At 45.0% G+C, this 23,177-nt stretch overlaps 1 protein-coding gene across 1 annotated transcript in view; it reads right to left on the bottom strand.

Moving 5' to 3' along the window:
• Positions 1–7,242: 7,242 nt before the first annotated feature.
• tmem104 (transmembrane protein 104) overlaps positions 7,243–23,177 on the bottom strand; it is a 42,602-nt gene continuing 26,667 nt past the window's right edge. The window contains exons 9-10 of the mRNA XM_069165456.1: positions 18,086–18,179; positions 7,243–10,190 (exon numbers count right to left, since the gene is read on the bottom strand). Of these exons, the coding sequence (XP_069021557.1) occupies positions 9,427–10,190; positions 18,086–18,179 (858 nt within the window). The 3' untranslated portion in view covers positions 7,243–9,426. The remainder of the gene's footprint in view (positions 10,191–18,085; positions 18,180–23,177) is intronic.

Genomic DNA, 23,177 nt, shown 5'->3' with positions numbered 1-23,177 from the left:
TAACTGAATCCTCAGCGGGTTCCTGCAGACGAGGACAGCTGACCTTAAATCTACACAGGAAACTGATGTTACTGAATGTTATGTCTAAAAATATGGATGTCTAAGTATACGGTGCAAAAAGTTGTCATTATGGTTTCCGAATTAAAAATATCTATTTCACAATAAAAGTGACATAGGATGATTAAAAACATTACGTTTTGAGGGGACTGAAGGAATTAGTCGACACACAAACTGCTGTCCTGTTATAGGATGTAAACAAACCGTCACAATTCTTTCAAGTAAATTACATAAATCACCTGTATGCTGACTGTAAGTGAAGAAAAGTAATACATCACATTACTATTACTTATGTTATATATTATATATTACTATTACTTATTAGGTTGGAGATATACTGTACGTCCACAGAAATTACAACTGCAAGATGCAATATACAGGTGGCCTGTGGGGGCAGCGTGGAGGTGCGACAGTCCAAAACACATTACGTCCATTCATGGCGGGAAATGCTATAAAAGAACCAGAGTGTGGGCGGAGCCTGTGATCTCAGAATCAGCAAAGTGGCGACCCACTTGACTGTCATGTCATGTTTGCTGTTTACGTCATGCAAATCCAGATGTTCTAATTAAATCCTTGGTTCTCCGTTGCGCCCTCTGGTGGAGTCCTCCAGTACCACGCAGAGCACAGAGGAGAGTACGTGAGGGATGAAGCAAACAGAAATTCTCTCAACTTTACAGCCGTTTCACAAAAGTGTTTCAGAAAAGGCCAAAAACCTGCAGGGACTAAAAAGACATTTAAATAAGAGGAAAGGTGGCAGAGAGGAAGGTGACACTATTAAACATTTAAATATATCGGCAGGATAGTTTTTCTCTCCCTCCAACTATTTCTCTCTTTTCTGAATAAAGATCGTCTCCATAGCTGAAGTTTGTGTTTTCTCTCTCTGCGCTTCGCCGCCGCCCGACAACAACACACGACTTCATAATAAAGATGACGTGGTGAATGGATGATGAGTCGTCGTCACCCCGCGGCCCCTCGGGAGGCCCGTTAAATATGAAATAATTAACTCTGTTAACCTTCCCGCAGGTTTCCCACAGGTGTGGCTCCGACTTCACCTCGGTGAGCCGACGGAGACGTGGACCGGAATCCTAACGAACCGATTTGCGATGTAACCATGACGACGGAAACAAAGCAGAGAGATGCAGAACTTTTTCGTGAGAGCAGCTTGGAAGATACAGCAAAAGCAATAAAAACTCCAGAATAAAAAGAGAGTTAGTAAAAGTATATAACATGTAAAAATGCACAGTATGTACAAATAAAATAGAATAAAATTTAATTCAATGAAACAACAGTGTAACTGTTAATGGTGAATCTTGTCAGACTAAATGCAGGTGCGACAGATGTTTTTGGAGATGCATGCAACAAGCAGCAAGTTTGCACGTACTGAACATGTGCGTGACTCATGCAGGGATGTAAATGTGTGTTGTGGCGTGTAACACGACATCGACTGGTGAAGGATGAGGAGGATGAGGAGGATGAGGAGGCTTCAGACAGCTTTGAGGGATGAAGGAGAGTCTTCACAGCCTCCTCCTCCTCCTCCTCCTCCTCCTCATCTCACCGATACACCGGGATAATGTCGCCTTTTTTTTCTCCCGTGCGTATAAACTGAGGACGAACCTGCAGGCTGCAGTCAGGAGATGTCGGCTTGTGAACGTCTTTTAAGACAAATCCAAGTCAAGGTTCAAATCTAGGACTTCGTACTTATTCGCAGCAAGAAACGTATCCAGACTTTTTCCCTGCATCCTTGTTTCGCAGAGTTTCGGACGGCGGCCGCTCTCGAAGGTTCCGCCGCGACGCGGTAAAACGATCGGCAAACCTGCACTCGTTAAAACTTTGACAATAAAGCGACTGTCGGCAGAACTGTTGTAAAGGTTACACACTTCTAAAAACAACACTGACAAGGCGAGGAGATCCTTGTGAAAACAGAATTCCTGTCAGCGAGTTTTTTTTGGTTTTTTTTCAGCCGGCTGTTTGCGCTCGTCTACGGGACGACGTGACGGAGAGAAGAAAATACCGGCAGCTCCGGCTCACGGCCGTTTGCTCTCGGCGATCCTGTAACGCTGAGCTCGGGAGAGGACGCTACGCTGGTGGGATCCGCTTCGTCTTCATACCCGAGTTCAGTGAATCATCTCTGAGCTACTGGGGGATGATTCAGATCAGGAAATCAGAACATGCATCTGTATTTTCATTGGTTGAATTATGATGGTATAACGGTCACGGTCTAAAGAAGGCGATTTCAGGTGTTTACGGTGACCTCTGACCTTTTCCTTCAGCATCACCTTCAAGACCAAAAGGTCTTATAATCGAACTAGAAATATGCTGTGAATCCTTCATGCTGAGCCTGATCGAGGTCGTGACTTCTACCGTGTTTTGTCATTTCCTGTTTTATTTTGATCTCGTTCCTTCTCTCACTTCCAGGCGTCTTCACTTCCTGCCTTCGCATGTGTTTAGTCTTCGTTCAGACTTCCGAATAAATCGGATTTGTTTCTCAGATCAGATCTTTAGGACCCAGACGACACCAACCCTATCTGCATTAGTTGCCATGGTAACAATGTGGCTATGCTGGCGACGCGGCTTTCCAATTTCATTTTCGAAACCCGGAAGCTACGAACATTTTAAAGTCTGTGGTGGAGACCAAACCAGAGCTACGAGCAGGAGCTGAAGTGTTAAATAGGCGACTGTTTGCCAACATGTTAGAAATAGATGTCCAAGCTGTGTTTACAGCTGGTTGCAGTGAGCCTGAAAGGTCAAAAGGTCAGTTAATGAGAATGAAAGTTACTGAAGGTAAAAACATGTCGGTTTGTTTCCGTTAAGGTTGAATTAAGAAAGTAAATTTCAAGTCCTCCGTCCTTCCCTGTCGGAGCGCCTCTGCCTTCGTACTCCTTAATTGTTTCGGAGGAGCGGTGACTCATTATTTGTTGGCAGAGCAGCGAGCCAAAGTTCATTTAGAGGAGTACATTTGTTTTTCCTCCGAGACTGTTGGACTGATTCGGCGCAGCTTTAGTCCATTAAACAAACAGGTTCCGACTTCTGGAAGTGAAACGGAGTTAAACATTAAATTAACCCAACTGTCCACTGAAAGCAGTTTCTGGAGACTCTATTGATCCGAACGTGCTGAAAACACCGGCCGGTTCACTTTGTGTAAAAACCCGCTCGGGTGGTTCCTCCCAGCCGACTCGTCTCACGTCGCATCGTCAGATATTGTCAATTTAATCTGAGAATAAAAATACTGAGCGCAGCAGAGTGACGCACACAGGAAGTATTCCACGTGTCGTCTCCTGATCAACATCACGTGAACGTGACCACTGGTACCTGAATATTTGTTTCACCGTGGATCTGAAACTGGAGCAGAGAAACAAATTATGGATGAAATTTAACAAAAATTAACAAACAGCTAAAAAACGCTAACAGAGCTGAAAAAGCAGATACTTTGCTTAAAAATATTTTTATAGTTTGTCTCTAGTCATTCATTCATCTTACTTTGTCCAAAAAAATTATATTTATTCATCTTATTTTATTGTGTACGTAATTTTTTCTTATTGTGTTTCCCACTGTGGGATTAATAAAGTTTAAAGTCTAACAATCAGCTAACAAAGAGCAAATTTTGCTAAAAAAAAACCAACAACAGCTAAACAAGTTAAAAAAAACAGTTAACAACGCTAACAATCAGTTTAAAATGCAAAAGAATAAAAATAGCTAATTTAGCTGAAAACCAGCTAAACAAAACACTAACAACACCAACAATCACCAAAAAAACAACAATAAACAACTAATTTTGCTAAAAAACAAACAAACCGATAACAACGCTGAATCACGCAGTCTCTGAACTTTCTGCACGAATACTTTTTTCCCAGAATGATTCAGTGCGATATAAAATCAGCCCGATCAAAGAGGGAATTTTGAAAAGCATTTTAAACCCAGTTCACAATTCATTGTAATATATTACAGCTGTTAACATCTCCTCTCGTGTAATAAACCGACTGCCTGACTGACAAACTGCTGAGCGTGCACGTGTAGCACGAAGCTGCGATAAATCACAGCGGCCTTCTGGACGCACAATAAATCTACATGCAGGAGTTCAGCCGAGCGGTTCTGAGTGACAGCGAGCGGGACGGGTTGTCAGAGAAGTCCGGTTCCAGTAAAAAGGTTTTCCTCAGTGAAGCGATGAGCCGGCGGCCGTCGTCAGAGCTGCACGAGACGCCCGTCGGTCGGCACGACGACCAGCTCGACTCCCTGAAAAGTTAAAACTCCCATGAAAAAAAAAAAAAAAAAAAATTCATGGAGAAATTTGCCGAGGACAGAAAAAAAACCCAAAAAACAAGCTGCACACCTCTTTCTAACACATTTTTTTTTTTATTTATTGGACTTTCTTTTCACCCTCTGAACTCTGACGCTTCCCGGAGGTGCAGGAACGTAACTGAGTGGATTAGGATTAAGACCAAAATGTGTTTTTTTTGGAAGCTGATACTGCCTCAAAGTACAAGCATGCAGGATTAGTGTTTCCCTGACGGGGGGAGGGGGGGGGGGGGGTGCTCTGAAGCAGCGTTTCCTCCATCACGTCACACCTAAAAGTCTCGTTTTAGGTGGACGGACGTCACCTGAAGGGCTAAAACAAAAAAAACATTAGTCGTAATGAGTGCGGTTTGATGTTGGTGTGGAGTGATGAACGACCGCCGGGCTGCCGGGGTCAGAGGTCGGCCGGGAACGCCGCCTGAATGTAAACAAGCGTTAACGGTTATAAATCATTCACCGACACGACGCGGACAGAATATCCACCCGCTAGCTTCTTCCTTTTTCTGTCGACACGTCAAGAGACGGAGACAAACTGAGAGGCCGAGACGCGCTGCGAGAGAATAATGAAATATTTCTAAAATACAGAATAGAGAAAAATACTCCGTTTTTTAAAAAGGATTTCTGACAGTTAGCTCGACCCAACACAGCTGCGCTGATTCTATGACTCCGTGTGTGTGTGTGAAACATCCACCTTTCAATCTGTAGAAATCTTCGCAGCAACAGACGTAATTTGAAGCATCGTCTGTCGTCATGGCAACGACTTTTATCAGAACAAATTCCTTCGAAGTTTGGATGGAAATCGACACAGACGAGACGGCTAACTGATGATCAGGCTGCCGGAGCGGCTCGGTCGGGGGTTTGGCCACCGGCCCTAAAATACTGTGACCCTAATCTCTCCCCAAGACTTCTACTAAGCCCTGTTTGTGCTAATGAACCTCACAGCGGTGAGGAGAGGCCTAAAGGAGGGAGGGAGAGGGAGATGGAGGGGGAGAGAGGAAAAAAAGAAAAGAGGTCATTAAAAAAAGCATCTGTCCGGAATTAAAAGAAAGGCCATCTGTCATTCTGAGATGAGACCCCACCTGGCTGGTAACGACTTCCAAATGTGCTGAAAAGCTGCAGCAGGTAAATATGAAATGCGAACGATGTCGGAGGCGAACAAAGGGAGGTGATGGATCGGGGAGGATTTTTAATCCAGCAGCCGGTAAAACAACAAACCTCTTTAGCTTCCGTGCTCCTCGTGTCGTATCTCGTAGCGACTCTGTTTACCGCCACCGTCTGAGATGACTCCCATCTGTCCACGCGGTAGTCTATAGTGATGATTTGTTAGCAGGTTAACAGACCATCAACACCCGAGTTCTGCTGGAACCATCTGTGCTTCCTGTTTGATTTTTAAGTCCTTTGTATGATTGTTTGGCCCCGCCCCCCTGATTAGTTTCACCTGCCCCTCGTTGTCCTTCCCTCCCTGCTGTACTTAGTCTGTGTTTTCTTTTTCCCTTCGTCAGTTTGTTTCAGTTACCGGTCTGTTGATGCGTCAGACAGTAATATCGTCAGTAACGTCTTTAAAAACATATAGTAGAGGATAAAATGCAGCTTTTGCAACATATTTATTAAAAATGTTAAAGGTGTTTGCAAAGCTGTGCAAAGTGAGCTCCTCTTACATATTTACGGATATATATTAACAATTAATTACGGTATCATTATGTTAAATTTAAGGAGAACAGGAAAATAATATGTAAATTAACAAACACCCTTAAAAACCAGCTCATTAATGAAAGTTTAATTCTGCAGATAATCAGATTGTGTTGCTGCTTCAGTGAAGAAAAGATTCAATCTCAGGTTGTTGATTAGTTCTGATGAAGCCGGCAGTTAAACATTTGTGTATTTTTTTTTTGTTAATCCTAAATTTCCCTCCAGGTGATGAAATGTTTGTGAAGTCGAGGCAGCAGCTACCTGCTCTGCTCCAGCATGAGTAACCTCACTGTACACAGCAATTAAACACCCTGCGAATTAATTAAGCAGCGCTACGTTTGCATTTCCAATTACAGCTCTGCCCCCCCCCTCCCCCGAACACGCCGACGCTCCCCACATACAGAAAAGGGGGCAAATTGAATTACGGCGGAGCAGCTCTGCTGAGATTGAAATTCAGAGAGGGAGGTTTGGTTCGATAATAAAAACAGCGATCTGGTGTATCAATAAAAAATTTTTTTTTTAAAAACAACAACCGAGGTGCTTCGGGGAAGATTGAGGTGAACAGAGGAGGGAGAAAAAAGAAAAAAGAAAAAGATGCCAATTACCTGCAGAGCAAATAAAGCCAACCGAGAGTGAAATGGTGCTGAGGATGTGACGGGAGTAAAGAAACAGAGAACACACCGACTCACACTTTCCATCCTCAGGAGAGTTTTACTGTTGGAAACCGCTCGTTTGAGATCTTTACACTGAACCTGATGAACAGTTTAAATTTAAGCCAAAAAAATGACTCTCAACCTGATGAATTTATTTGCATAAAGAAAATATGCTGCAGAAGAGCTGTTGAACAAACTGGATGTTCAGACGAGAGCCGGTGCGTCTTTAAAGACACCAAACACGGATTCATGTTTTTCTGTTTTGTGCACTTTGTGTGAAAATCAGTTGATAAATGAAAAAAACAAAACTTCACTAGATTACTTCTTTAAAGCATCCTTACTTCAGTCTGAGTGGTTAAAACTTTTGCAACAAGACTTTAATGACAGAATAAACTCTGGAAACTGTCGGTAAATAAAATGTAGCACTTAAAACTTAAATTTTTTTTAGAAAAGAAGCCACAAATTCAAACATTTCTGATCCCCAAAAAAATCTGCGAAATCCTGGAGGGACTGACTGCAGCCGTCAGAGAAATGTAGAGGAAGATTCCAGAAGTTCAGATCATCAAAAACCTTTTTATTTTCTGAGTGAATCAGAAAAAAAATCAAACCCAACATCCATTAAAGCAACAAAACGTTCACATAAACAAGCAGAATGAATCACAGAAAAGTAAAAATCAGAAAATAAAAAAAAAAACAGTGAAGGAAATTTAAAATAAGAACATAAAGGAGAAGAAAACAGTTTTTGGCGCCAAGAATATTGTCAGAAATAATTAAATGGACTTACATGCAGATGAAGAAAAACAGAAGAGTTTATGAGTCGAGGGCGAGAAAGAAAGACCTAATACCAAAAAATAAAGGCACGAGTCGGCAGAACGAGAGACACACACACACACGCACACACACACGCACACGCACACACACACGCACACACACACACGCACACACACACGCACACACACACACACACACTGAGAATCTGCTGCGTCAGCGTTCTGGTTGGTCCGGAGACTCCGTAACCTTCCAGCAGGAGCAGAAAAGGCCTCAAAAACTCTGGAGTCACAGCACATTACCTTCCAATTTAAACTGCATTACAGCAGAGGAGAAAAAAAAGAAAAGCTGCACTGAAGTACAACATACTCAGTTTGCATTTTAAAATCGACAACATTTATTTAAATACGCCGCTCTGCTCGTGTTTTTCCTGTTTGAGTGCCGTCCGACGCTCTTCGCTGCTTGCGGCTGTTTCACTTCTTTTCAGCAGCTGCTGCAGGATTTCAGAAGAACCTTCATAGTTAATAAACCATGAAAACCAGACTCAGAACCTGGAAACGGGTCAGAGACGGACGTCGGAGCCGCCACGTGTCAGTAAACTGAAAGAGTAGGCGGTGAAGCCCCCCCCCACCACGTAGATCACCATTATCCTGTCAGGCGGGCGGAGCTGTGATGGATCCGGTACGAGGTGGTGAGCGGGTGCTGAGTGTCGACACACGTGAACTCCAGCTGTGATAAACAGACATCAGCTCGTCCTGGCGGCCGATCCGTCAGAGGATCTGTCAGCGCACCGAGCTTCACCGTTCATGGGGGGGGGGGGTCGCCGGTGGACACCGCTGAGGGATGGAGACGTGTCAGCTGGCGAAGACGAATCACCTCCGATCTCTTCGGTGCAGTAACGGAACACGAGCCTTCATTTTCTTCTCGCTACTCCGCCGCTCTAATATATTTCTATCGGATCTCCGAAGGATCCGGCAGCGTCGGGTTCTTCTCTCGTCGCTCTCCTAAAAGTCTTTATTCAAAATCCCAAACCAGAGAAGCAAGTGTCCGTCGGACCGAAGCTTTCCGGCATAAAAAAAACAAAAAACACACCCGACATCATCTTACAATAACTTTCCACAGCAATCAGACCTGTGAGGTGGGCGGCGTTCACCAGTCCAGATTATTTATTTGTATTAATAGTTGCTAATGAGAGAGACGCGTTGTTTTACCCAGCCGTCCAATCACAGTGAAGGAGGGGCGGGACCGAAGCCACTTAGGCCTGACATCAGACAGACGTTCCTTCCAGTAATTTGAGTCTTTCCTTGACATGAACCAAACTACTCCTCCGACCGGGCTGCAGCCAGCTGAAGCTTTCGTACTCGCCGATTACGTTTCCTCGAAGAAAGAATCTGATGAACCCAAATGGGCCGGCGGGTCCGTCTTCGATCCCTCCTTCATCCGGAGCGAGCGGTACTTTTTCCTGCCGGTTTTCACACCCGGGAATTTGTTGATTAAAATCTGAAAATGAACCGTTATTTCAGCGGAGATTCTGTATCATAGCAACCAAAAACCTCGCTGCCGGCTGGATGTTTCCAGAAGAAAAAAAAACGACACAGTTTTAAGTCCTCCGTTGTCCTCCGTTGTCCTCCGGATGGTTTCGGACGACGCTGCCGATGAACTTGTTCGTTTAAAACTCGCCGAACACTTTTTTTTTTAAAGTGCAACACCTCGTGAAACCTTCAGACTTGTCAGGCGTTTGTTGACAGAAGATCCTTTTAATAAATTCCCTTTTATTATCGTCATGCACCGTTCCAGCTCGGAGCAAAAACATTTGACATTTGGTCCCTTTTTATTTTTAATTTTTTTTTTTTAAACAAATCTGATAAATTACATTTAATCGACGCGACGACAGTTCCGATGAAAAGGCACACTGTCCGACCAGCAGTAGAGTAAGGCCTCTCGTTCGGGAAGGAAGGAAAGTGGCCGTTCATTTCTTGGTGTCGGTCAGGATGATGTTAGCCGTGACGAACATGAGGCAGAAGGCGGCCCACAGCAGGACGAACCACACCCAGAAGGCGTGGCGGAACGGGGACCGGTGCTTGTTGACGGCGTCCCGGCCCATCACGGGCTCCAGGTGGCGCCGGGCGTAGTACACCAGGCAGGCCGGGACGATGTACTGGATCCCCGTGCCGGCGTAGGACCCCGTGATGCCCACCAGGGACTCCAGGTTGTGGGTGCAGAAGGCCACCACGATGGGCGGCACCAGAGTGATGAGGGGGAAGACGACGCGGTCGACCACCCACGGGTACGTGCCTCCGTCGCGGTGGAACAGCGTCTTCCAGTTGTTGCGCAGCGTGACGGCGATGATGGGGAAGTTGGTGCTGATGGTGAAGACGGGGAACAGGCCCAGGAAGTAGCGCAGCACCGGGATGTCCAGCACGTGGCAGTTGTCGGTGAAGTTGAGCGTGTACATGTCGTGCAGCAGCGAGCTGTCGAAGCAGAAGATGGCGGTGAAGGAGAGCAGCACGTAGAAGCCCAGGATCAGCGTGTAGTCGGCGAACACCAGCGCGCCGACGCGCTTCTTGTCGGAGATGGGCGTCACCAGGGAGGGGAGGGAGTGCTGGCACATGAAGGAGTAGACGCACACCCCGAACAGGTTGGGCACGCCGGAGAGGGAGGCGACCGGCGGCCGGCCCTCGCCGGTGCCTTTACCGATACGGATCAGAGCCAAGATGATCATCATGGTGAACGCTGCAAGAAACAAAAACAGGAAATTAAACTCTCAGAAGGTGACAAAAAAAAAAAAAAAAAAAAAAGTTTATCCAGCTGATCACAATCGAGCTGCGACCAGCAGTTTGTGAACAAATGTTACGAAGCCTCCAGTTCAGATTCTGTCCGACGCCATCTTTGCTAGTTCGGAGCGGTTTGGAGCAGGAGGTGACCATATTTGGACGAGTTGTATATAAAATATATTTTTATTAAACATTAAAATAGCCACATCGAAGTTCGGTACCGAGCCCTGCAGCTCTTAGTTCATCCTCCCGGTGCTGAACTGACTCCCCGTTTGTCCCACAAAACATCAGGCGTATAAAAATACAACCTGGGGAACATTTCACGGGGCCGGTATAAAAACTAGGAGGAGTGTCTCCGCCTCCTCCCGTCCAACTCCTGCGTCCCCAATCGATTCCTGGACGGGCCTCGCTGGAGACAAGCAGGAGGCGTGTCTAAAGGAGGCTCCGAGTGCCACATGCGGTCCCGTTACGGGCTGATGATCATGGAGGCCGGGAGGCGCACACGCACACACACACACGCACACACACACACACACACACACACACACACACACACACACACACACACACACACACACACACACACACACGATCAGCCCGTGACACCAGGAGTTAGTCATAGCCCCTCCCCCTCAGCTTTCATCGGCCGTCCTTTAAACACAGGGTGACATTTAGGAAATGGCACTCGGACGGCGATCCTGCCCACAACACGAGGAGAATTATTCCATCCCATAATGCTCCACACGTTCAGGACCGGCTGAGATCGCTGCAGCGTGTGATGGAAAATACTGAAGAGACACGGAGGGAACTTTACGTCTCCGACGAGCTCCATCCGTCAGGTACACCGCGGCTCTTTAACGAACGTTGGGAGGATCGAATTATTATTCCAATTATCAGACAGAAATTAACAAAACGATCGGGAATTAAACAAAAGACTGAAAAATATTATAGAAGTAAGAACATTTGCAGTGAGGTTGCGAAAATCCAATTTTCTCCTCGAACACACATTAAAGCTAAAATGTTTCCTGAATTCATGTTTGGATAATAAAACCATGAGTGTTTCAGTGTGGACTTAAACGATCAGTGGGCGGGGCATAGCGTCCTTGGGTACCCAATCAGATCAAGTCCGAGCCACGGCTCTCTCCTCCCCCAGCTCGTCCAAATATGGTCACTTCTGGCTCCAAAAAAAACCAAAACAGAGCTGGAGACGACTAGTGGCCCTCGGCGGTACTACACTCGACCTCGACCCCGCTTTAAGAGGAAAGGCCAAACGTGTGGGCACGAGACCAGCTTTCAAGGACGAGCACACAACACGCCGTATCCCAAGAGACGCCCGTTATTACATCCTAACACCTGAAGCCGTAAAACAGCCTCCTCTCGTCTGCTCCGTCTTCCAAAAACATGCGTTAATGTGTGAAAGAGTCCCGACTACAACCCATCTGTCAGCTTTCTCCTTCAGGCCTCTCTCCCAACCTTTCTGTCTTTTCGGGAGCTTTTGTTGTGTGAAACAGAAACCGTCTGTACACGAGGGAGGAAGAGGTTGCTGGGACGGCACTCGACACTCGTGGGCGGCCGCAGGAATCAAACTAGCGTGGGACTTTTAATTAAGAGTGCCTCAGGGTGGCCGGACGCCGTCACATCACACGCAGCAGCTTTTTTTTTTTTTTTTGCGAGTCGGGCCAAGATTAAGCTGCAGCAGGAAGGACGGGGCTGCTGGGTGCACCGGGAGGCTCCCGGTTAAATGTTAACGAGGGTTAACGACTAAATAACATCCAGATTCTTTTCATTCAAAAGTTTTTTTTTAATGCCAATGAGATCATTTATCCAAACTAAGCCGATATTTATCAGAGTAACTCAAAATCAATCACGGCTGAATCGCCGAGAACGAAGCTTTTCCCGACCCCTCAGCTGCATGATGCCACACGAGGTCGGCCAATCGCATCCGCCGCTGACAATTTCATCGCTCTCTCGCCTGCAGCTACAGCTCCGGATCTCCGTGGCGAGGCCGTGAAATAAAAGCACGTTAGCTGTGATCACCTTGAAGGAGCCGAGCGTGCGAGTTTATTTACATATCTAAATTCGACGTGGCCTCGCGGGGGTCCGCGGCTCGGAGACGAGCGTGAATAACGCTCACATGCATTATTCAGTGACACGGGGGGGACGGAGATCCATCAACCTGACGCTCGCTTTAAAAACCGTCTCTTTTCTCGGAGACGTCACAGCTCCGGACCTTCCTTTCATTAGACGGCGCCGCCGACCGTCCGACCTGGCGAGGAATGCTTCAACTTAACAACCCTCCAGAGGAGCACTCTTATGGTCTCCGATAGCAAACATGAAGCGAAGGCTGGCGGACGCTGTCGAAGCTCCGAGGAGTCATCGAGCGCCTCGGGAGAGAGGAAAACACTCTCCGCTGACTACCGCCGTCCAGATTGGGAATCCTGGACTCGATTAATGGCTTGAAGATGGTGGAAGGTGAGAGGCGATTAATCTCGGGTGCAACCGAGCAGGAGGGAGGGTTGGGAGGAGGGGGGGGGGAGGGAGGGAGATGGGGAGGGGGGCACGCGGACACTTAAACGTGAGCGATTCATTGATAATGGCGGGAAGGTCGAAGGCTCCTCAGCTGTGGTTTTAACATTTAAAAAAAAATTAATAAGAAAAGCGCCGCTGCTCTGACAGCATCTTTAAACCCTGTCATGTGACGTGAGGTGCCGCTCCGCTGTTTAAACACCCCCCCCCTCCTCCTCTAGTGGTTTCAGAGCACAGCAATCATCCCATCATTAATTAAGAGACACACTCCTTCAGCACTCTTGGATAATCTCTGCGGTAATTAGCAGCGCCGCCTCTTCACCACGACTTTCTCACTCTGCTCCGGAGCACACTTCAAACCCCACCCGGGCCGGAGCTAGCGGCCCGCCGCCGCTGTTTGTGTTGGGCGACCAGGTGATAAGTGGCTGCTTCGCCTCGTGTGATGTCAGATAAGACTATCAGTAAACACAGCACAGAGCAGCGCAGCAGGAGGCCGCTCCGGTTCACGGCCGAAGAGCCGGCCGACCGCGGCGACGCTAACAGCTTCACCAAAAACATCAATTAGTCAGATCACCCGGACGGAAAGCGGAAAAACGTAAACACAGAAAGGAGGTCGATGCCTCCGTTTCCACAACCCGCAGAGGAAAGGAAGAATACAACGACCTCTTTTTGTTTGCTTGTTTGGCAATTTGTTTTTTTTAAATGTCAAAATAAATGTGCAAAATAATCTCCAACATTTCTCTGGTTTCAGTGTCTTTATTAAAAGGATTTTCTGCTTTTCTGTTTTATATTATTGTAAAGTAAATCTTTGACTTTTGGCTGGAAAAATAAACATAAATACGTCACCTGGATTAATTGTAATGAATTAAAACATTTTAAATGACAACAATCCTGCCAGCTACATCAAAACAAGCGCTCCTACTGTTTTGCTGCAGAGTTCTGCCCGCCCGCTCAGAATGAAATGCATCTCAGGACCGCGCAAGGCTGCCGTGAAAACTACACCGTAATGATTTGTCTGCTGTTTAAATGTATTTGTATGAAGTGATGATAAATCATCTGAAGTCTGTAGTTTTTGAACATTTTGAGTCATCAGTGTTTTATCAGACTCAGTAGCAGCATTTCATTGATACGATTTATCTGAAATTTACATTTCCTTGATTAATCGCAATATTTATAATATTGTTAATATTTTACTAGAATATCTTACTTCCTATATCAGGCACCATCATATTTTATATTTGTCTTGTGTATCCGGTAAATAAAGCAATAAAAATGTATATTGAAAAAAATGAAAAAACTTTTTTTCTTTTTTAATCGATTTTGCTGACAATGCAGACGATCATCTTTGGTCAAAATGGCAGATAAAATAAAATAAAAACTGGGAGCGTGACAGCGGTGTGCAGGAATTAAATCATCTTTAAAAATAACAAAACTGATTAATAAGGACAAACACCGAAATCAATAATTAACAAACCTTTTACTCTTAATTGAATGAAGCATTAATGATTTGTTGTGAAACAAAAGGCTGAAGCTGCAACTTTACGTCTGAATTCCTCTAATTAAATCTGTTTTTTTTTGCAGAGCAGTGAAGGCGCCTCGGAGGTAAACAGAGAGCTCAAGGGTCGTCCACCATCATTAAAAGCTTAGTTAGTGGGTGGAGGACCAATTGATCACGTTTCCCAAACATCCCTCTAATCGGCCTGAAACTCGACAGGAAGTCAAACTGCTCTGAAACATCGATATGAAAGGCAAAACAACTGTTAGTAGAAAGAAAGACGCCACAATCATCCCTGATAGAGAAAGTCGGATGTTTTAGTCCTCGAGTGTCATCAGAGGCCAGAACAGAAAGGAGGTTTCATCTGTTCATCAAGACCGGCTCATATTCCCCCAAAACACACGGAAAAATAAATATGATTGCGGCGTGTTTTTCCTGTTAACGTGGCCGCAGAAGTGAAAATGAAGACGACCGCCAGCCATTTCAAACAGAGATCACACAATACTGCTGGAAATGGGAGCCGTCGTTACACCTGCTTTGCTTTTCTTTTCTTTTTTTAACCCTGAACCAAACACAGCGTCAGCGTCTCGCCAGCTCCACCTTTCATTGGGATCTGTGACGACCTCTGGTGGCGGGTTGACAGCAGCACAACGACGCCCGCAAGCGAAGGCGGACGAACGCCTCCAACACGTGCTGTTTAAAAATCCCTTTCAGGCTCTTTTGAGCTTTGTGCTTCACGGAGAAAAAAAACAAAGCTTTCAATCCAGGAAATGTAAAAACCAATAACGAGCCGCCGTCGTTTCAACGAGGCGCTCCAGACCCCCAAACAAAAAAAATCTTTCATGGTCTTTCCTGAGACATGAATAAGACGGTTGTTCTGGAGAGGACGGATCCATACGGTGCCGCCTCAACAGTTAATCCAGACAGAAGCTCCTCCTGAGGATGCACACAGCTCTGCATGCATCCCGGGAGAGACGACGGGAAGTGATTAATACTCGCTTACTGAGCGAGGAGGCCGTTGACTTATTCCCTTCCTGTCACGCCACTCGGTATCAATTAGAGGAGCTGTGTGCTGCTGTCGGTGTTCGGGAGTCCTTCTGCAGAGATAACGATCCTCTCTGCTGACGGTGGACACGTCGACTGCAACGGACCGCGGCGCAGCCGGTGGAGAAGCTCTCAGCGCTTCACGAAACTAACGACTGAAGGCTTTTCTTCTCCACTCGCAGCCTCTGTGTTGCTTTAAAACATAGAATATATACCAGTAAATACAACTATTAGCAGTTTAAAAAAAACAAAAACTGCCCCTTAATAAAGTAAGAAATTACGACACGCTGCTGTAAAGTCGTACTAAATGAAGGCAGTATGGAGCTCAGGGTCGTACTGAAGGTGTCCCACTGACCCGGGCTAATGGCTACTCCACTAAAAAAAGAAACTCCCAGCATGCTACAGGAGCAGCAGGCGGCCGCACCATCACTCATGTTGGGTGTAAAACGCAGGGTTCGCCCGGACAACAAGGTGACTGCAGTTGAGTGGCAACAAGCGTGACCAGGCCGGGGCTGAGGGCAGGAGGCGGAGCCCCGGGCTCACCGGGCCGGGGCTGAGGGCAGGAGGCGGAGCCCCGGGCTCACCGGGCCAGCTGGTACCCCCTGACATCCAGCGCACCATGACCTCACTCAGGGCTGCACGGGTTTCAGGTCTGCAGCCTGTTCAGTAAAATGGACCCAGAAATGAAACTGAGGGAAGCGTTAGCATCTAAAAGAGTAAAACAGGAAGCTGAATTCACTCCGCAGCCGAAGTTATTGAGCATTTAGAACTATAGCCGACCTTGATGTCATTTATATGATGTAACCACAGACTGGATGTAAAAGTGTTCATAGCCTCTGGGTCTGAAAAGCTGAAATTTTATCTAAAAAAAACCAACCAAAAAAACTTTGGCAGTAAAAAGTTTTTACAGCTTCTTCAAACATGTCAACGTTACATCAACTTTCTAAATAGCCAGCTTGAAGTGAAACTGCCTCAATATCAGCTTTAAGGCATCAAAAAGTCACAAACACGTTTTTTTTTTTTTTTTTTTTACGAACTATGTTGACAGCGATGGTGGAGTGTGACGTCAAAATTAGGACCAGGCGATTATGTCCGTAAATATCTGAGCCATTAAAAAGACAGCGGTCTGTTTTCTGCAGCGCGTTACAGCTCCTCTGAAGAGACACTGGAACTTAATGGGATGATGCATCGTCTCGTCCTCCAGAAGCAGCTCTTCCAGAAACATAAACAATATATAACTCAAAGCTTTTGTCCACAATCGGGACAAGTGTGTTCGGTTCTCTGCACCGCAAACAAAGATGCACAACTACAGAGAGAACATGAAATAAAAATTTATAAAAGGGAGCAGAGCCGACGCTCGAGATTAACGACCTGACGGACGAAGTAGGCCGAGACAGAAAGTCTGGTTTTTAAAAGGATCATTTTCCTAAACTCTGTCGATCGTTATTAATGTTTGTGATCAGCACTTGTGTAGTTGTTGAATCCTATTTTTGCTTTTAATGCCGATTCCTCAGTATACATAGTGTAATAGTTGTGTTTTGGCCGTGATGTGAAAAGAACCAGAGTGTCTTCTTCCTTTAAAAGTCAGGTGAGTTTGCACCTCGGTGGATTGGTGTTTTGCAGGTGCAACGACAACTACAGCAAAGAATCTGATCTGAACATTATACAGGAAACGGAGTGAAAGTCATTCTGTTTCATTATGACGGTGGTCTCAGTTGTTGAGGTAAATCTTCTGGTTATTTTCTGGGGCTGAACACATTTCCTCAGAGAAAAGAGCTTAACAATAATTTCCCCTCGTTGATGAGAGAGCCAATAAAAACAAATCTGTTTTCAGATAATAAAAGGAAAGTGTGTTTAAATTCTGATTAACTCTCTTGGTTGTTTTCAGTGTAATTTTGTCAACTTTCCCATCTTCAGCAGGTCACATTTAGCCAGATGTTTACTGCAGAGATGACTCAACAAAAGCGAACAACTTAATAATATTACAGCAGAGTGTGTTTTTCTTTATCTTCTGTCAGAACTGAATCTCAGAATGATTTTCAGGAGTTTAAATCCATTTTTTTCTGACCGCTGGACGTCGGAGCATCCTCTCCCTCTCGCCCTGTTATTTGTCCCGACACATGAAGGAAACATGAAGCTTCCACCGGAGCCATTTTGAATCATTAGCCTGTGCTGTAAAGAGCCCTGCAAAAGTGACACGGCCAATCAATTACTGAGCCGGGGGGGCGGGGGGCTGAAACCCGGCCGTGCGGGCGGTGGACAGCGCTCGCATGTCGCCATGTTTGTGTGTTGTTTGTGCGAGGCGGCGCGTGGCCGTGCGGGGGCGGTGGCCATGATTCAGCGGTGTTGTGATTTTAACAGCGGGTCCAGGACGGACGGTTTATTTTCATCCGTCGCCCTGTGAGTGACGGTCCAATCAAGCTTGGGACGGGCTGTCAGGCCTGTCAGGCTGAGGAATGAGAGGAGATGGGAATCAAAGACACAGAGCAGGACCGAACCATGATGGACGGACCCGGAGCACAGCGGCCAGAGACGAGGGCAGGAGGGGGGATGAAAGGGAGGAAAAGAGGGGACGGGGGGGGGGGGGGGGGGGGGGGGGGACGGGGGGGGGGGGGGGGTAAAATGGAAATATGTGTGGGTAGAAAGAGAGGAGGATCAGACGAAGCAGAGGGAGCTTTAAAAGAGGGAGGAAATGGTGACAAATACCATGTTTGAAGTAAAAATCTTCAATATGTCAGTAAATGGAAGAAATCAGAGTTAGCGAGGAAACACTGGAAGTTTCTTCTTACCGATCCAGCGCATGAGAGACGTGAGAATCTGAAGGTATTTGGTCTTCTGGGCGCTGAAGAAGGTGAAAGGTCCCAACAGGAGGGTGAACACACTCTGCAAGGAAGGAAAGGAAACAGAAAACAACTGTTCAAGTTGAGGAACGCTGAATAAAACGGGCTAAAAACACTCGAATTATCACAGTCAGGGGCAACAAATCAAAGTCACGCTCGTGTAAAAGCTTTAAGTGAAGACGGCGTTTTACTATTTTATAGATTGAAGCAGGAAAACAGGAATCAAGACAGAATGCATCAATTGAAATAAATAGAATAAATTAAACCAGACAATAAAAAATTTTTATTAAAAAAAAATTAAATAGAACTTAATAGAAGAAACCAAAACAAAAAGTAACATTTAAAAAAAAAAATAACATAAATTTAAAAAAAAAAAAATATATATATATATATATATAAAACAAATTAATTAAAATTAATAAAACAATGAAATACAACAAAATATACAATATATTGAAATAAACTTACAAAATAAAACAAAACAAAAAAATTAAATAAACATAACCTGAATATCTTTGAATTGTTTACCACTCAATACAAGTCATATGAAGACTTTCTTTCGAGCTCTGAAAAATTGTAATCTGCAAACGATTTGTTTACCTTTTAAAACAAATAATGTTAACTGGGAAGACCCTCTTTGCCTTCATCAGTGACATTAACCCTCTGTTAGGTGTTTACTTGAACACTGCACATTTTACCTCGCAGCGTCGTTTATGACTTGTGATTCGCTCCTGACATGCAATTTAAAAAAATGCATCACCCCCGCCCCCCTCCTCCTCCCAACAGCTGTCACAATCCCATCAGCGCTCTCTCATAGGTGACGAGATGAAGAGGTGCATCAATCCACAGCACACCTAAAATTTCAAATCCTCCCAGGCCACAGCTCTGATTGCCTATCAGATACTTTCTTTATCAGGTGCTGCAATCAGAAGCCGCAGCTCGGCGACTGGAGCTCCAATTCCACCGGCGGCCTCCACTTCGCCGCCTCCCAACTTATTCCCTTCATCCATTTCTTCCCGCCGCCCTCCGACACTCTCAGGTCTGACCGCCACCGTTTGAGTGGCGTGTGATCTCAGAGTGCAGACACTTGTGTGCCATTATATCTGAAGAGCAGCCTGCAGGGGTTTCACAGGGGGGAACTCAGCCTCCCATTAAAACACACACACACACACACACACACACACACACACACACACACACACACACACACACACACACACACACACACACACACACACACACACACACACACACCTGGGACGACACGGAATACGATCTCACTTCGGTGTCTGACATGTTTGAAGAAAGACAGCGACTTGGGGCTCTGTAGTCACTTTCTCTGAGCTCGGATCAGTTTTTTTTAAATCAGCAAAAAAAATATTTCTGCAATTAAGAACAAGCGTGTAATATATAATGAAACTCAAGTAAGTTGCTAATCATAAGCCCCCTGCTCTGAGAAAACACCTGCTGCCGCCGACTGAGGATTTTTGGCATTTTGGTCGCCATCTTGTTTTCTTTTAGCCAGCCCCTAGTGGTTCTGAGTGGTATTGCGCTATACGGCTTCTCTTTTCATACTGGATGGCTGCATCTACTTATATATACAGCCTATGATTACCATAAATAATTCCCATTACACCTGCTGGAGTATAATTATATCAGACACATACACTTTAACTTAAAAGTTTCAGCAAGTTCTTTATACATTAGCAGATATATAATTTAAACTAAGGCTTGAGAAGCGGAGCTCATCAAAGCAGTTTGGGCACTTGACACCAATCTATGTTGTAAATGATTAATTTGTTCAATAAAAGACAAAAATGGTTTACGATTTAAAAGTGCCCATCAGGACCTTAAAGAAGGTTTGAACTTGTGAATGAGGGAACAAAGGAGCCATTTCAGACGCAGCAGAAAAAAGTGTCCAAAAGGTGTCCACATGGACAGCTGTGGAAAAAAAACCAAAAAAAAAACATAACAGCCTTTAATTCTGCTGAAAAATGATGATGCCTGCGTGTCTATATATTAAAGTATTACCAGCTGTCCTCTCGGGGAAGTGCAGTCGAAGCTCGGGCCGAGCCAAAGCATAAATCTGGAACGGCCATTGGAGGTAATGAATGAACCATTATGAAGAGAGATGTGTCTGAATAAGAAGCTGAAATTAATGGCAGCTGGCTGACACACACCACTATTTCAGCCCTCGAGTGTTTTCGGCCGTTTTCCAGCAACCTTTGCTTCCTGTCTAAAGATCACTTTGTATACAACGGCATCACAATCAGCCTGCGTCTGATTCTCGATATATTTACCTTTCAAACACATTTGTCATTCTCAATAAAAAAAAACAATTCCTCACGGAGTAACTGAGGTGACGCTGATGTGACAGCATTTCCTTTTCTGTTGTCCACAGTTGATGTGCAGGTACTATGTAGAGCAGGGGTGTCAAACATACGGCCCGCGGGCCGGATCCGGCCCGCCAGTGGGTCCAGATCGGCCCGCCGGATGACTTGGCTAAGTGTGAAAATTACAGAAAGACATAAATTGCATTTCTATGAGAATATGGAGGTTTATGAGTACAAACGTTTTGTAATTTTTTTTAATCGATCCAGTAATTGCTTCAAAAACAGTGTAAATGCGACGTCTGCTCCGGAGGCAGCAGCGCTCGCTGCCACAGGCAGCAGCGCTCGCTGCTCGCTTTGTGACGCGTTTGACGTCAAACGCGTCACAAAGCGAGGGAATCTGCAGAGGAGAGCCGGGGCAGATAAACAGTGGGCTGATGTCTGAGTTTTTGGTCTTTATGTTTCTAGTTTATTGTAGAAAGACCTTAAAATAGGGTTTATCATCCAAAAACCTTCACCAATGATTTAAACATAGAGAAATATTGTCGTTATGTATGCTACGATTTTACTGGTCTGGCCCACTTGAGATCAAAGTGGGCAGTATGTGGCCCCTTAACTAAAATGAGTTTGACACCCCTGATGTAGAGTATCCTGTCGAGTTCTGCCCGCCCGCTGAGAATTACATGCACCTCGCAGCACCGCGCGCAGCTGCAGGAAAGCTACCAGATATTGTAATCATTCGCTGAGTTTTGATTTTAAATACAACGTAATCTTCTCTGTCAGGTTTATCAGTGGTGACAAATCATCTAATAGTCTAATGAAACACTAATGACTCAAAATGTTCAAAAACTAAGTAGCAGCATGCCATTGATGCGCTCGATCTAAAATTGACAACATTTCCGCGATTAAGCTCAATGTCAGAATATCTCGCATCCTGTGTTAGTAATTCGTAAGGAGACATGAACATGTATTGGTATGAGGTTGAAACTCCGGCCCAGTGTGGCAGAGATTCTAGTAATATCCCCGAGGGACCGGTGGGACCACTGCTAGATGAATCTCCCAGCAGTTTCTGGACCGCTCATGAATCAAGGCTGCAGCTCCAACAGCTTACAAACGCCTATAAAACCCATTGATGGCCCGATGGCTCGATGGCCCGAGGACAGGGGACTGCTCTCAGCTGCATCTCAGCAACGAGAGCCAAATAAGAAAACACAAAGTAACGTCTTATTTGGAGAAATTGTCGCAAATAGAAGTAGATTCAACAGGTTTCATAGCAAAAAAAAAAATACTACTTCAACTAAAGTGATTTATCTGTTACCTCAATTGCGGTTTTCATGATTTTTCACCTTGCAAATATGCTTCCATGCCTCCAATTAAATTTTCAAAACCTAAAAATACATGTTACAACCACCAAGACAGTCCGTTAATAGACAACAAGGACATGAAGCAGATACTATAAGATGTGCAACACGAACTCCAACAGGAGAAGCGAGAAAGTAAGTTTGGTAGAAATCAGATCACGAAAGCACGACGGGTGAAGCCGATAGAAGCGGAGCGTGGGAACGGAAGACAGGAAGACAGGAAGAGGAAATGCGAGCGCGGCGGGATCAGAGGTCCACGTGTTGAAGGGTGACTCAGACACGCGGAGAGCGGCGGGGTCGGCGTGGCGGCACGAGGTCACACTTCACCGGTCCTGCTCGGAGCCGCTGACGTCAACAGCCTTCAGTTTAAAAAAATAAAAAATACAAAGTGTGGCTGCAGGCAACAAAGCCAAAAGCAGACAAGACTCATGACAGACTAACATTAGAGGAATCACCCTTTTTAGATGTATCATTGTGGACATTTATTATTATTTTCTGAACCCCCTGTGAGTCGTTGATGTCGTTTGCTTTAATTTAGTCACTTTTAATAGCAAAATTATGTCCAATTTCAGATATTCAGTAATAATCCCCCCCTTGCTTCCACTTTTTTTTGCAACACTTTCAGGTTAAAAGCCTACGAGCATCTTTCTATTTCCTTGAAGGCTTCAAATGTGAAACAGCTGCTCATGAATCTGAGTTTCTCGCCCACAACCACAAACATCGTCGCTCCTCACTCCCTGACTCGGCGGATTTGGTTCCCTCCTACTTCTTTCTGTTTCCCAAAAATGTTTCACAAACTTTGATTTCATAAAGAAATAGCTGACTCACCGTAACCAATATTCACAGTAATAATTCCACCTGCTTCTACTTTTAGTAGTTTTCCCCAACAATTTCATAACCAGCGCCTCAAATTAAAAGCCTACCAACAATTCCAACTCCATTTCCTTGTAGGCTTTTATTGTGAAAGCCCTGCTTTTTTTTTATAGATATATATATATATATATATATATATATATATCAGCTTTTATCTGAATATTTACATAATGTTTCATCACAACATGGTGGACTTTGGAGCAGTTTGCAGTAGAAGGCAGATATTATATATTTGATTGTATTTTTTTAAAGGTAGTGTGTCCTCCTGAAAAATCCCTCTATGCTAAATGTCACTAACGATGTCCCTTTAAACCGGCAGTAATCATATTAAAATCAAAAGACAGACTCTCATGCTCTGCCGCAGCAGTGTCAACTAGAAAACTTAAAAACTGCCAGACAGCGAGAGATGAATCCACCTCGGATCTCCAAATGTAGACAGATTGAATGACACTTGGCTCCAATGCATTTATTCATTTA

The sequence above is a fragment of the Embiotoca jacksoni genome, unplaced genomic scaffold (assembly GCF_022577435.1).
Source record: "Embiotoca jacksoni isolate LCO1_2020_lvr unplaced genomic scaffold, fEmbJac1.0.p SCAF_34, whole genome shotgun sequence".
Lineage (NCBI taxonomy): Eukaryota > Metazoa > Chordata > Actinopteri > Embiotocidae > Embiotoca > Embiotoca jacksoni.
Note: the sequence above shows the minus strand (reverse complement) of the source record. Positions and strands in the feature narration are given on the sequence as shown.